This window comes from Chiloscyllium punctatum, chromosome 1 (genome assembly GCF_047496795.1).
Source record: "Chiloscyllium punctatum isolate Juve2018m chromosome 1, sChiPun1.3, whole genome shotgun sequence".
Lineage (NCBI taxonomy): Eukaryota > Metazoa > Chordata > Chondrichthyes > Orectolobiformes > Hemiscylliidae > Chiloscyllium > Chiloscyllium punctatum.
The window spans coordinates 179,885,972-179,900,187 of record NC_092739.1 but is presented as its reverse complement, the minus strand read 5'-3'; the positions used below and the strand labels follow the sequence as shown (position 1 = coordinate 179,900,187).

The window sequence follows — 14,216 nt, the reverse complement described above, 5'->3', positions numbered from 1 at the left end:
GTCTAACAATAATACCACTGGGCCATTGTTTCCCCAATGCTATTATTGATACCTAGTCCACAGACTAAATCAGCTGCTTGTGGCTGGTTGAATCTCCATTTTGTGACGACACTATGGCTTCAAAAGGTGTATTTTGTCCTGGATTTTATTTATGAAGAGAGGTTGAGAGAGCGATGGTGAGCTGTGTGTTCCAAGCCCATAAAGTAAACAGTGTGAGAAGCCATGCGTTTTCTTTATGCTGGTATTATTGAAGCAGTCTGAAGGGGTGGGGTCAAGCTCCCAAAGAACCAGGATTTTAATTTAACTTTCAGTGGCTGTTGGGGTTTGGAAGCTGTTATACATCTCTCCTTGCTACAGCAAATTACTTGGGTTCTCTCTCTCTCTCTCAAAATTTTCTCTTAATGCTCTTTCTTCTTGAAATGGGTCAGATATCACACAACCACCAGGTAAGAGTCCAACAGGTTTATTTGAAATCACATGCTTTCAGAGCACTGCTCCTTCATCATCTCTGAGTGGTTAGTATCCCTGCCTGTCATGTGGGAGACCGGGATTCAACTCCCCAGTGGACAGCCATGTAAGGTGTAAGGGGTACTGTACCTTTAAGGGAGTAGAAAAGCTAGCAAGGACATAGAGAAGCACAGACAGTACTGGAAACTTTAAAATGTAACCTTTGATGGAACAGCTAGATGAGTTTAGTTGCCTGGATACAAAATCAAATTCAAATTCAGCCAATCAGTTTAAATTATGCCCCAAGATACCAAACTCCAATCACGTTTGACTTTAGTATTTTGACAATATTAAAACCAATGAAACAATTCAATGCTTTGGGATATAAAACTGGGAAAAATTGAACAGTTAAGGGAGAATTGCCAAGCCACCAACATATGCAGACTGCCGCAGAATTACTCTCTTAAAGGTACCTTTATCTATCAAGGACCTGTAAAACAGAAACCTCTAAGAAGAAGAAAAAAAAGACAGAGGAAGATACAAAGAGAAGATTCGACAGCTGGCTGGTTTTGAAATTTGAACTTTTTGGTAAATCTTAATCAGGGGTTTTATTGGACCGGTATTTTAGAAAGGAAAGTATAAGATAGCTTAGAGAAAGGAGTTGTAAATAGTTATTAGTTAATTATTCTCTGTCAGACTTAAAAGAAATAAAGTTGTTAGTTTTTATTTTAAATAGTGACTTTTGGGATAGTTCCTTGCCTCTCAAATTTTCACAGATTACCGCATGTGTAAATATTTTCTGTGTTGCTGGTTTAAATTAGCGGGGGGAGGGGCAGTTTAGCCCGTGTCTTAACAGTTTGGGGGCTCGTTGCTGGGATTCAGCTGTTTGGGCGCTTGTCCAAGTTTTCCAATAGAGTTAAGTTATTCCAATTCTTCTTCTTTTGTCTATATTTTAACTACAGTGTAAGAGTAAAGTGTGTTTTGCTTCAAGCCTGGTCGTTTGACCAATTGAATTGCATCCAGAACACAATGCCTTACACTTGCTTTTAACAATTAGAAAACATTGGGGTCTAGGCTATCTTCCTAATATATTTTGAGGAGGTTTAGTCTGGTCCATAGCAAACTAGGGGCTCTTGTCAGGATCAAATTCTCCAATTCCAGATCGGGTTTAGGATTATTGGACTCAAAAGACAGTGAGCGGTGATTGTTTTGTGTTGTCTTTTCATTTGGATTTGGTTCAGTTAAACAGAGTGTGCCTTGTGTAATAATGGCTATTTCTGTCAGTAAGAGTTCCCCGGGGGTGGAAGAAGTCACTTTGGGAGTGGGCAAGGCAAGGCCATTGGAATCGTCAGACAAGTTGGAGTTGACATTGCGTTTATCTGTGAGAAAAAGGATAATTGCAGCGATATATCAACATTTACAATTGCCAGGAACATAATCGGAATGTTTGGAAATAGCTAAAATTTGATTGTAAATGAAACAGCTTGAACATGAAAAGGAAATGAAACAGTTTGAATTGTAATTGAAGAGAGGGAGAAACAGAGAAACCTTGAACTTTGGAGGTTAGAATTGAGCTTAAAATGGTGGAGGGAGGAATGAAGGGTAGAAGCAGTGAGGAGGATAGTGATGGAGAGCTATCCCATTGTCGCCATAGGCCTGGTGGGAATCTGTTTAAATGTCCAAGCGTCGACTAAGTTTGATGGGAATGATGTAGGAACCATTTTCATTTCATGTGAGAAAGTGGCTAAACAAATGAAATGGCCAGTGATCATGCGGGTTTTGTTGATCCAAACAAAACTTGTAGGTAGAGCTAGTGAGGTATTCGCATTACTATCAGAGGAGGGATCTGGGGAGTATGAGGAAGTGAAGAAAACCAGCTTAAGTGTATATGAGCTTGTACCAGAAGCCTATAGACAATGTTTCAGGAATCGAAGGAGGGACCCAGGTCAAACATGCACTGAGATTGAAAGGATCAAACAGATTAACTTCATTAGGTGGGTAAAGGCATTGAAAAGAAATCAAACATGTGATGCTTGTAGAGAGATGATTGTTTTGGAAGAGTTCAAAATTCACTTCCTGAGGTAGTGAGAACTTATGTGGAAGAGCAGAGATTAAAAAAAGCAAGATTAGCAGCTGAAATGATTAATAATGATGAGTTGGTCCATAAATCAAAGTCCATTCAGTTGCACAGGATGCTTCTTCCATTCATTTCTCAGCATACACTCACTTTGCACTTTACTGGAGGCTACAGACTATATGGAGCGCATTGCTTGAAGTGTTTGGTGAGAAAGAAACTTGTCATATTTCAGAATACTGTCAAAAATCACATGACACTGAGTTATATTCCAACAAGTTTATTTGAAACTGCAAGCTTTTGGAACCCCCGTTCCTTCCTCAGGCAGCTCGTGGGAGAGAATACATTGGACATAGAATTGATAGATTAAAAATCAAAGGCTCATACAACTGATATGAATGTATTGAACAAATCTAGATGGCTGTTAAGTCTCTAATCAGTTAGAATGGAGATGCAGGGATTAATATGTAAATCTCAGAATTTCATTCAAGTCACTGCCCCGAGATAACTTCAGGTTTTATCAGAATAAAGGTAACACCTCAGGTGACAGGGTGGAAGGCCGTGTTGATGAATGGACATTGTGCAACAATCAATGGACTGGGACATTCACGTAAAGAAAAAGCCCTTTGATCTTTCACTTATAAAGTTTGTGTCCGATATATTCTCTCATGATAATATATTCTCTCTCATAATAATATATGCTCTCTCATGATAATATATTCTCTCTCATAATAATATATGGTCTCTCATGATAGAGGAAGGAGCAGGGGCTCCGAAAGCTTGCGGTTTCAAACAAAGCTGTTGGATGATAACTCGTGTCATGTGACTTCTGACCGTGTCCTCCCCAGTCCAACACCAGTACCTCCACGTTCAGAATACTGTCAATGGGTTGGCACTACAGCTGTACACTACATCCTACTCTGTTAGTTCTTTTATCAATTTGGAATGATGGCCTGGACTGGTGGACTTTGGGACAGCTTAGGTTCTTAGCTTAGGAAAAAATAGACCAGATAAGTTTTGTTTGTTTGTGAGGGCATGCCTGGACATTAATTGCATCCTTCACTGAGAGCTTCTAACTGATGCAGCAACCCTCCTGTTCGACCCCACAGCTAGACAGTAGAAATTAGAGACAAAATAAAAACTGCAGATGCTGGAATCAAAGGTGGACAGGCAGGAGGCTGGAAGAACACAGCAAGCCAAGCAGCACCAGGAGGTGGAGAAGTTAACGTCTTGAGTGTAAGAAAGGTTACCCCCAAAATATTGACTTCTCCATTTCCTGATGCTGTCTGTCTTGCTGTGTTCTTCCAGACAGCTATTAATGAGGTCAGTATCTGGGAGTTGGGAGTCTATGTTCAAGCAGATAGAGTCATAGAGATGTACAGCATGGAAACAGACCCTTCGGTCCAACCCATTCATGCTGGCCAGATATCCCAACCCAATCTAGTCCCACCTGCCAGCAGTTGGCCCATATCCCTCCAAACCCTTCCTATTCATATACCCACGCAAATGCCTCTTAAATGTTACAATTGTACCAGCCTCCACCACTTCCTCTGGCAGCTCATTCCATACACGCACCACACTCTGTGTGAAAAAGTTGTCCCTTAAGTCTCTTTTCAATCTTTCTCCTCTCACCCTAAACCTATGCCCTCTAGTTTTGGAAACAACCTTGGCTATATATCCTATCCATGCCCCTCATGATTTTATAAACAACAAAAGGTCACTCCATCAGCCTCCGACGCTCCCGGGAAAACAGTCCCAGCCTATCCAGCCTCTCCCTATAGCTGAAACCCTCCATCTCTGGCAACATCTTTGTAGATCTTTTCTGAACCCTTTCAGGTTTCACAACATCCTTCCTTTAGCAGGGAGACCAGAATTTTGTGCAGTATTTCAAAAGTGGCCTAACCAATGCCCTGTACAGCTGCAACAAGACCTCCCAACTCCTATACTCAATGTTCTAATCAAATGAAGGAAAGCATACCAAATGCCTTCTTCACTATCCTATCTATTTGTGACTCCCCCTTCAAGGAGCTATGAACCTGCACTCCAAGGTCTCTGTTCAGCAACACCACCAGGACCTTACCATTAAGTGTATAAGTCCTGCTCTGTTTGTTATTGACTAGTGACTGAGTCCTCAATCAGGAACAAGAATTCAAAGTTCTGAGGAAGGGTCATTCAACCTGAAATGTTAACTCTGATTCCTCTCTGTAGATGCTGCCAGACCTGCTGAGCTTTTCCAGCATTTTCTGGATTTGTTTCAGATTTACGGGATCTGCAGTTTTTTCATTTTTTATTCCGAATTTACATGTTGTTGTTTTGAACTATGCTTTCTGAGAGTTGGTTCTGGGATGCTGCTGAGACAGTGCAGAGTTTGAAATCTCCCTGCCTGATCTGATAGCTCAACTTCCCAAAGAGAGGAAAGCACCAGGACAGTTGCTATTTTTGCCTGGGTGAACTGAGAATGTGATTCCTGTCAGTGTTTTGGAAAACAGTCTACACTTCTGTCTGTGACCAACACATCAAGAAGAGTATTTGAGCAATGTGGCAAGATATTTTTTTATTTTCTTTTATTTATCCTTTTAACTGTGTTTGTTTGTCTTTTGTGGGAATGGGACTGAAAGCAAATGTTTTGAGTTTAATTTTCCTTCTGCTAACGTTAGTTTGTATTTTTTTTGTAAATATTTTTATTGAGAAAAAAATTTTTAAGTTTTTTTACAAAATTATAGAATCACTACAAAATAGAGTGGGAACTTTATAATATAATGACAATAACAGTAAACAAATTACTACTCTACTCCACTAACATGAGAGAGAAAAAAACCCTACAAAAACTATAATTCAATAAATAACTAGAGGAAAAAAAGAAAAAAGAAAAAATAACAAAAATAAAATTAAACCAAGTTATATCAAGGTAACTTAAATTATATTCAATTAAGTTCTACACTGGGTGCAATCCCACCAAAGCTCCCCACCATTGGGAACATTAGTGAGCAAATGCAGGATTCTTCCCCCCACCCCCATCCCTGCCCCCGCCCCCAGGGTCTCCCGGACATAGCCGCCATGACTACACTAAGGTCTTGGTCAATATAGCCAACACGTATGCATCAATATAATTCAAAAATGGCCACCATGTTCTATAAAACAGTTCCGTTTCCTGGGGCACCTTCGTCATGAGGAAGTCCAGGGGGATGTGCTCCATAACTAATCTACACCAGCCTGAAAGTCCCGGGGGGTTCTCCAGCTCATTAGAATGTTCTTCCTCGCACAAAATGAAAGAATATTAAACAATTGCGTCCCATGTACATCCAAAGAGGGAAGATTTGGACGACCCAAAAGGAGGGACACCAGATCCAACTCAACCTCAGTTCCCAAAACCTCTTCCAAAATGAGTAAGACTACCAACCTCCATTTTACATTTGAGGAACACTGGGGACACTCCTGTCTTGAATTTCACAAACTGTTCCGGTGCCAAATGAGCCCTGTTGAGTACCTTCAGTTGGATAGCCTGGGTCCCGTTACAAATCGAAATCTTCCTAACGTTCTCCCAAATATCCTTCCTTGTCTCTGATGTAATTTCCACCCCCAATTCTTGAGTCCCGGTTCTGCATAGCTGCTCAATGTCCTTTGAAACATTACTTCCTCACAAGCGACAGAGGGTGCTGACCGAGAGAGTGCCCGTAGACTGGAGCACTCTCCGTTCCATATCCGACTTGCAGGGACTAACCATCGATGTAGGCTTTTTTTGTATAAAGTCCCTAACCTGGAAGTAACGAAAGAGATCTCTCCTAGGTAGCTCAAAGTTCTGATTCAGCTGTTGAAAGACATCATGACCTCCCCGTCAAATAACTCTCCAGACAGGGGATTCCCCTAGACTCCCAGAACTTAAAGCCAGAGTCCATTAACCCCGGCTGGAATCCCAACATGCCTACTACAGGTGTGAAAGGGGAAGTTTTTTGTAAGTTGTCCTCACCTTGCTGCATCATTCTCCTTGCTTTAACCGTGTTATGGACAATCAGGTTTTTGCAATGGTCCATAACGATTCTCGTCATGTCCAGAAACAACAAATTAATGAGGGGGCACTTTGTCTCGGAGGCTTCAATGTCCAACCAGATTGATCGCGGGTCCTGGCAGGTCCAGTAAGCCGCACCAGATGGTAAGGAACTCAATTGATATTTCGTAAAGTCTGAAAAGTCCAAACCTCCCCTCCCCTGTGGAAGCTACAATTTATCCAGCTTAATAAGAGGCCACCTATGACGCCAGATAAAAGATCTGAACCAACTGTAAAGCCTGGGCAGTGTTTGCCTTGTCAGCATCAAAGGGAGCATTCCCATGGGATATAATAAGCGAGAAAGAACATTCATTTTAAACAGAGCAATTCTGCCCAACCAAGATATCGGAAGATCTTTCCAGCGCCGAAGGTCCTACCTTATCTTCTCGAGCAACTGCACATAGTTAGCTTTATATAATTGATTGAAGACCAGGGTATTAAAAATTCCTACATACAGGAAACCTCCCTGTCACCACCGGAAAGGGAAACAGGTTCCATCCCCAAAATCGGATATACCAGTAAGGCCTTCCACAGGCATGGCCTCCCACCTCATGGAATTCATTTTATGCCCTGACAACAGGACAAATACATTAATCACTTGTATTAAGATGTCATTGGAACAGTTAAAAAGAGAAGGACATCATCTGGATAGAGGGTAATTTTATGCCTGCCTGACCCTACCCCCAGGGCAGATATATTGGGATCTGTATGAATGGCTTCCACCAGTGGCTCACTCACCAATGTAAATAATAGTGGTGAGAGAGGGCACCCTTGATGGCAGCCTCTGCCAACACTAAACCTATCTGACCGTATACCATTAGTGAGAACCGCTGCTTCTGGATCACTCCACAACACTGCCTCCCATTTGGTAAAAACTTCTCCAAGACCAAACCGTTCCATAACGTAAAAGAGGTACAGCCACTCCACCTGACCAAATGCTTTCTCTGCGTTTAGGGAGACTACCAAACTCAGTATTGCTCTTTGTTGGCATATTTGGACCATATTTAATACTCTTCTAACGTTGTTGGTAGATCTATGACCCTTAATAAAACCTGTCTAATCCTCCTTTACAATAAAAGGCAATACCCTCTCCAGCCCTAACACCAGCATTTTTGAAAGAATTGTAAAATCCATGTTCAGTAATGATATAAGCCTGTACGAAGTGCAATCCTCTGGGGCTTTCCCTTTCTTAAGGATAAGAGAGAGGTGGATGGGAGGTGGACCTGACTGAATGAATAATTGTACATCTCCAAGAGTGGCCCAGCCAGGAAGTCAATAAACTCCTTATAAAACTCACTCTGAAATCCATCTGGTCTGGGCGCTTTACCACTCAGGAGCAGTCTCACTGCCTCCTGTACTTCCTGAATTATCAGCGGGGCATTCAGAAAGGACACCTGCTCTGAGGTTACATCCGGAAGGTCCAGGATCCTAAAAAAGGATTCCAGCCTCATCATTCTGGCCTCACAACCCTCCGACTGATACAGCTCAGAGTAAAACTTTCTAAACGGTGCATTAATCTTTTTCACATTACAAGTAAGAGTCCCAGCATTCTCTCTGATGGATTTGATAGATTGGGGGCGATTCTTCTTTCTGGCCAAGAACGCTAGATATCTACCCAGTTTATCACCGTCCTCAAATAATCTCTGGTTTGCAAAAGAGATTTCCCTCTTTGCTGTTTGGGTGAGTGCAGCATTCAAAGTAGCCCTAAGGGCTATAATCCGCTGCAATTTAGTTATAGATGGTCTGTCAAAGTATACTAACTCAGCTGCCTTCAGGTGAGCCTCGAGCAAACGTTGCTGTTCTCCCCTCAGTCGCTTCTGGGTCGCAGAGTAAGAAATAATCAAACCCCGTGCATAGGTCTTAGCAGTCTCCCACAACACCGATGGGTTACTGGCTGTATCTAAACTAATATCCCAAAAGATTTTAAATTCCCGTGAAAAATACTTTACAAACTTGTTATCTTTCAGGAGGAAATGGTCCATGGTGGAGTGCTGGAAGTGCATCCCACTACCACCAGCCTGACCTCCACGTACACTGCCACATGATCAGAAAAGGCTACGTTCCCTATTGTGCAAGACAACACCGAGTTCAAAAAGGTCAATGGGACAAAAAACATGTCAATTCTAGTGCAGCACTCATGTGGATTAGAATAGAAGGTGAAATCCCTACCTTCAGGGTGAAGACATCTCCACACGTCCACCAACCCCAACACCCTGTTCAGGTCCACCAACTGCCTGGATTACAGAGACATACCTGTGAGACCCCTAGGCATCCTGTCCACCTTGGGGTCAATAATATGATTAAAGTCTCCCCCTATAATTGTATGACGTGCCCAAAAGCCAACCTGGAAAGCGCATCCGTTAAAAATTTGAGAGGATGTGCTGAAGGGCAATATACATTCAAAATCCCATATTCCTCTTCATGTATTAAAGCTTTAAGAATATAAATTGCCCACATTCATCCTTGATTTGGCCTAACATTTGAAATGGGAGGTCCTTCCGGATGAGGTTAGCAACTCCTCTACTTTTCGAATTAAAGGATGAGAAAAACACCTGGCCGAACCCTCCCTGTTGCAACTTCAAATGCTCCTTATCAGTTAAATGTGTTTCTTGCAGCAAGGTTACATCGACCCTCTCTTTTCTAAGGCATGACAGTATCTTTTTTTTTTACTTAAATTGGTGAGTGACTCCCCTTAATATTTCAGGTGCACCATCCGAAACAATCTGTGACTCCCCGAGAGGAAGAACCCCACTCATAGCACACCGAGTGAAAACCATGAACAGTTCGTATAAATTTAAAAATACAACTTCCAAAACTACCAAATCAAAACTTCTAACAGCTACTTCTACAACAAACTAACATATAAAACAAATGAAAGGAGACTTTCCCCCTTGCCCACAAGGGGCGCTCATACCACCCATTAGCCCCTCCATGGCTCCTTCTTGCTGAAGCCATGCCCTCGCCCCAGACAACACAAAGTCAGAAAAAAAATCTTACAGCAAGAAAGTTAAAAGTGGGCACTCAACCCGCCCCCTCCATAATGTAACCCGAGACACTCCGAGTAGAACAAAATAATGTAACCTCTCCTTGCTTCCTCCAACCACCCCCACCCCCCACATCCCACACCAGAAAAGGAAAACAAAAGGAAATAATAAAAAAAAACAAACAGGGAAACAAAGGATGACGGGATGGGAGAGAGAGGGAGAGGAGAGAGAAAAAGAAGAAAACAGGAAACAATTATGACCCCGACATATATATTAAAAAAACCCAAGACTGCGCTCCCACCCCAACAACCAGGTAAACCAGGCAAATTACAGAGAGAGAAAAAAACAAAAAAAAATAGTTTAAACCAGTCTATTTTAGAGCCTCCAAGAGGTCCGTTGCCTTTTCCGGTGAGTCAAAGTTGAACACGGACCCTCCGTGGCTAAAATGCAGTATCACCGGATAACTGACGGAATATTGGATATTCAAGTCCTTCAGCTTTTTTTTAATTTTAAACCTCATTGAAGGTCTTCCTTCCTCTTAAAAATCACGACTGGAGAGAAGTCTTGGAAAAGCATAATTCATGATCCTTTATATATCACCAGCCTGCGGATCCTTCCCCAGTGCTCTAGAGGCTTCCAGCATCATTTGCTTGTCTCTATAGTGCTGGAGTCGCACTGGGAGTGGGTGGAGACGTTGGACCAATCCAGGCCTGTGCACCAGTGGGTCTGCTCGACCCACACTCAGCCTACTTCAGCCTCCAGCCTCAGAAACTGCGGGAGCCATTGCTCCAGAAAGCTGACAGGCTGGCCTTCCTCCTCCCGTTCAGGAAGCCCCACCAGGTGGATATTCCTCCAAGGCCCGCTCTAAGGCCTGAAGCCGACCCGTCGAGGATTCCACCGCGGTCTTGGAGGCCATGACCTGTTCCTCTGCCTCCCCGACACACTGCCCAAGGCGCTCCTGGTCATGCCTCTGCAGCCTGACCAAGATCAATTCAAGCCTGGCCCGGGTCTCCTCCATCACTGAATCAGTCTTCTCTCGGAGTTTCACAAATTCCGAGACCAGAGATTTGCTCCGTCGGTAGGTCCCCTGGGGTGACCACAGAGGCTGACACTGCAGCCACAGTTGCAATCCTCACGTTCCCTTCCCTTTGGTCATTTTCCTAATAATTTTAAACTAAAAACATAGGACAGTTCTAGGGATCAAAAATAATTACTTCTACCACATTAAGTAATAAAGAGAGGGTGAGTGCCTCACTTTGAGTTCTGGTGCAGAGCTCAGCAGGGCAGACTTACTGGATCACCGCCATTTTGAATACCCCGTTAGTTTGCATTTAATAAACTGTTCAGTCATTTGTTTAAGATATAAAACCAACATCTGGAAATTGATTATTCACAAAAGTTTAGCAACGGTCTGATGTGAAACCAGAATACTGAGTTCTTAGCACCACACTTTGGAAGGGATGTGAAAGGAGAGAGTGCAGAAGAGAATGTTTCCAGGAATGAAGAAATTCAGCGATGAATAAAGTTTGAAGAAATTGGGATTGTTCTCCTTGGACACCTCCGCCCTCAAACCCCACCCCTCCAACCGTAACAAAGACAGAACCCCCCCCCCAGGTCCTCACCTTCCTTCCTACCAACCGCATCACCCACTGACATTTCCAAACGGACCCCACCACCAGGGACATATTTCCCTCCCCACCCCTTTCTGCAAAGACCGTTCCCTCCGTGACTACCTGGTCAGGTCCATGCCCCCCCCAACAACCCACCCTCCCATCCTGGCACCTTCCCCTGCCACCGCAGGAACTGTAAAACCTGCGCCCACTCCTCCTCCCCTCACCTCTATCCAAGGCCCTAAAGGAGCCTTCCACATCCAAAGTTTCACCTGCACATCCACCAGTGTCATTTATTGTATCAGTTGTTCCCGATGTGGTCTCCTCTACATTGGGGAGACTGGACGCCTCCTAACAAAGCGCTTTAGGGAACATCTCCGAGACACCCGCACCAATCAACCAAACCGCCCCGTGGCCCAACATTTCAACTCCCCCTCCCACTCTGCTGAGGACATGCAGGTCCTGGGCCTCCTTCACCGCCACTCCCTCACCACCTGACACCTGGAGGAAGAACGCCTCATCTTCCATCTCGGAACACTTCAACCCCAGGGCATCAATGTGGACTTCAACAGTTTCCTCATTTCCCCCTCCCCCAGATCACCCCAGTTCCAACCTGCCAACTGAACACTGTCCCCATGACTTGTCCTACCTGCCTATCTTCCTTCCCACCTATCCGCTCCACCCTTCTCTCTGACCTATCACCTTTATCCCCACCCCCACTCACCTATTGTACTCTATGCTACTTTCTCCCCACCCCCACCCTCCTCTCATTTATCTCTCCACCCTGCATGCACTCTGCCTCTATTCCTGATGAAGGGCTTTTGCCTGAAACGTCGATTTTCCTGCTCCTTGGATGCTGCCTGAACTGCTGTGCTTTTCTAGCACCACTCTAGCCTAGAATCTGGTTTCCAGCATCTGCAGCCCTTTGTTTTTTACCTGGCTCAGTGGTTAGCACTGCTGCCTTGCAGCACCAGGGCCCCGGGTTCGATTCCAGTCTCAGGTGACTGTCTGTGTGGAGTTTGCACATTCTCACCGTGTCTGCGTGCATTTCATTTGGGTGCTCCGCTTTCCTCCCATAGTCCAAATGTGTGCAGGTTAGGTGAATTGGCCATTCTAAATTTGCCCGTGGTGTTCAGATATGTGCAGGTTAGGTGCATTAGTCAGTAATGTAGAGTAATAGAGTAGGGGAATGGATTTTGGGTGGGATATTCTTTGGAGGTTTGGTGTGGACTTGTTGGGCCAAATGGCCTGTTTCCACTCTGTAGGGATTCTATGATAATATACATCAGAAGGGTTATTTGGATATAAACAAAACACAAGGGTTTGGGTGAACACAAGTGATTGTCCCTGAGTCAAAATGTTCAGAGAATTAGTGTAGAATGAATTCTGTCATTCTGTGGAAACGTTTCAAAATAGCACTTCAACTTGAAATCACTTTGGGAGGTTCGGAAAGGCATCAGGCAGACACAAGTCTTTTGATATCCCGTCAGCTGCAGATTTTGTACTGTAATGGGGTCTTTCTGCTGACGGTAAACGGGGGTTCATTCAGTTATCCGACCCTCCCAGTATATCAAGTATTATTTTTATTTCAAATATATACTTTATTCATAAAATTATTTTGATATCTATGGAATTGGTGATGCTATACATATGTATACATTCCATTTCTTTACATACAGAGATCTGAATTAATCATTCGTATGTACAAGTCTGTATATCGACCATCCAGTTATTTTGCTGAGTTGTCAGCGGGCGGTATAGTCTATATAAATATTGGACTATATGTGCAAAGAGAGGTCTTTGGTTTTGTGTATTTACTTGATGTGCAACTGTACAGAACTGCTTTTGTGTCAATGTAGATAGACAAAGTTTTTTTTAGGATTTAAGTATATTTTTGAAATACAAAACAAAAATGTACAGCGTCTGAGGACTGGAACGGTTTTGTGTATTTACTTGATGTGCAACTAAGAACTGCTCTGGCGTGTGGAAGGCTGTCAGTTGAGTACAGGAATCTCTCTGAGAAGGTCTAGGACTCATTAAAGTGGAGATTCCATCGCAACATTTCGTTTGCAAATCGCTGGGTCTGTTTTGCTGAGTTTAACTCAGAAAAAAATCATTCAAATTAAGATTCTGTCGAACTTTCTTGAGGGAGGACCTGTTGGGTGTAGTATCCAGGGACTTGTCCCAAGTGCAAGGGCTTCCGTTTCACCTTTTTCTTTTCACCAGCAAGACAGTGTCTCCAGTCCCTGGTGCGGATAAGTGGGGAATTCTGCACTGAGAGGGGAAGGGCAATCTAATGGAAAACTCTTACCTGTGTTTGCTCCAGTGACAATGGCCGTTTTGCCGCTGAGATCCACTGGACACTGTCTCGGTTTCCATGACCCCTTCTTCAGTAGCCTGACAATAAGGTAAAGAAGCACAGAGACCGCGAACCACACAGGATGAGAGGTCAGTGAAAGGAGCTGAGCAGAGAGCTGAGTTAGTTCCATGCTTTTACTGAGTGAGCGTGTAGAGAGCAATGTTTGTGCACGGGGGCGCTGATGTCTGAACAATTAAACTTGCAATTTCGAAACTTCTGTTAGGTCTTAAACTATCAATCAGGGTTTGCAAAAGGAGGTGGATCCTGTCAAGAGGCGTTTGGTTTGTTGGACGAACAACGTCACAGAACTTGTTTACAAATTATAACGAATGGAAATGCATCCAGCTCGAGGCTAAAAAGCCAAAAGAGGCTGGAAATCCAGAAACAAAAAAAACCCCCAGAAATTGCTGGAGAAACTCAGCAGGTCTGGCAGCAGCTGTGGAGAGAAAGCAGGGTTAACCTTCCAGTGACCCTTGAGAATAGACAGCTTGTCAGATATCACAGCCAACATCGGAGCATCTTACTTCTTTGCTTGGTAACACCAACAAGGGACAAGATTGCTTTACTATTCAATAATTACTATTCAATCTGATTTTAACCTTAATGCTACACTCCTGCAAATCCCCAATCATCTTTAACCCCTTTGGACATCAAGGGGATTCTCAAGTCTCCTAAACCTCTGAAATAGAAGTTTCCT

At 43.5% G+C, this 14,216-nt stretch overlaps 1 protein-coding gene across 1 annotated transcript in view; it reads right to left on the bottom strand.

Annotated features, from left to right (window-relative positions):
* The window catches only part of LOC140481969 (retinol dehydrogenase 11), a 44,759-nt gene extending 31,017 nt beyond the window's left edge, over window positions 1-13,742 (bottom strand). Inside the window, exon 1 of the mRNA XM_072578744.1 lies at window positions 13,472-13,742. Coding sequence (XP_072434845.1) covers window positions 13,472-13,649 — 178 coding nt within the window. The 5' untranslated portion in view covers window positions 13,650-13,742. The remainder of the gene's footprint in view (window positions 1-13,471) is intronic.
* Window positions 13,743-14,216: the final 474 nt, after the last annotated feature.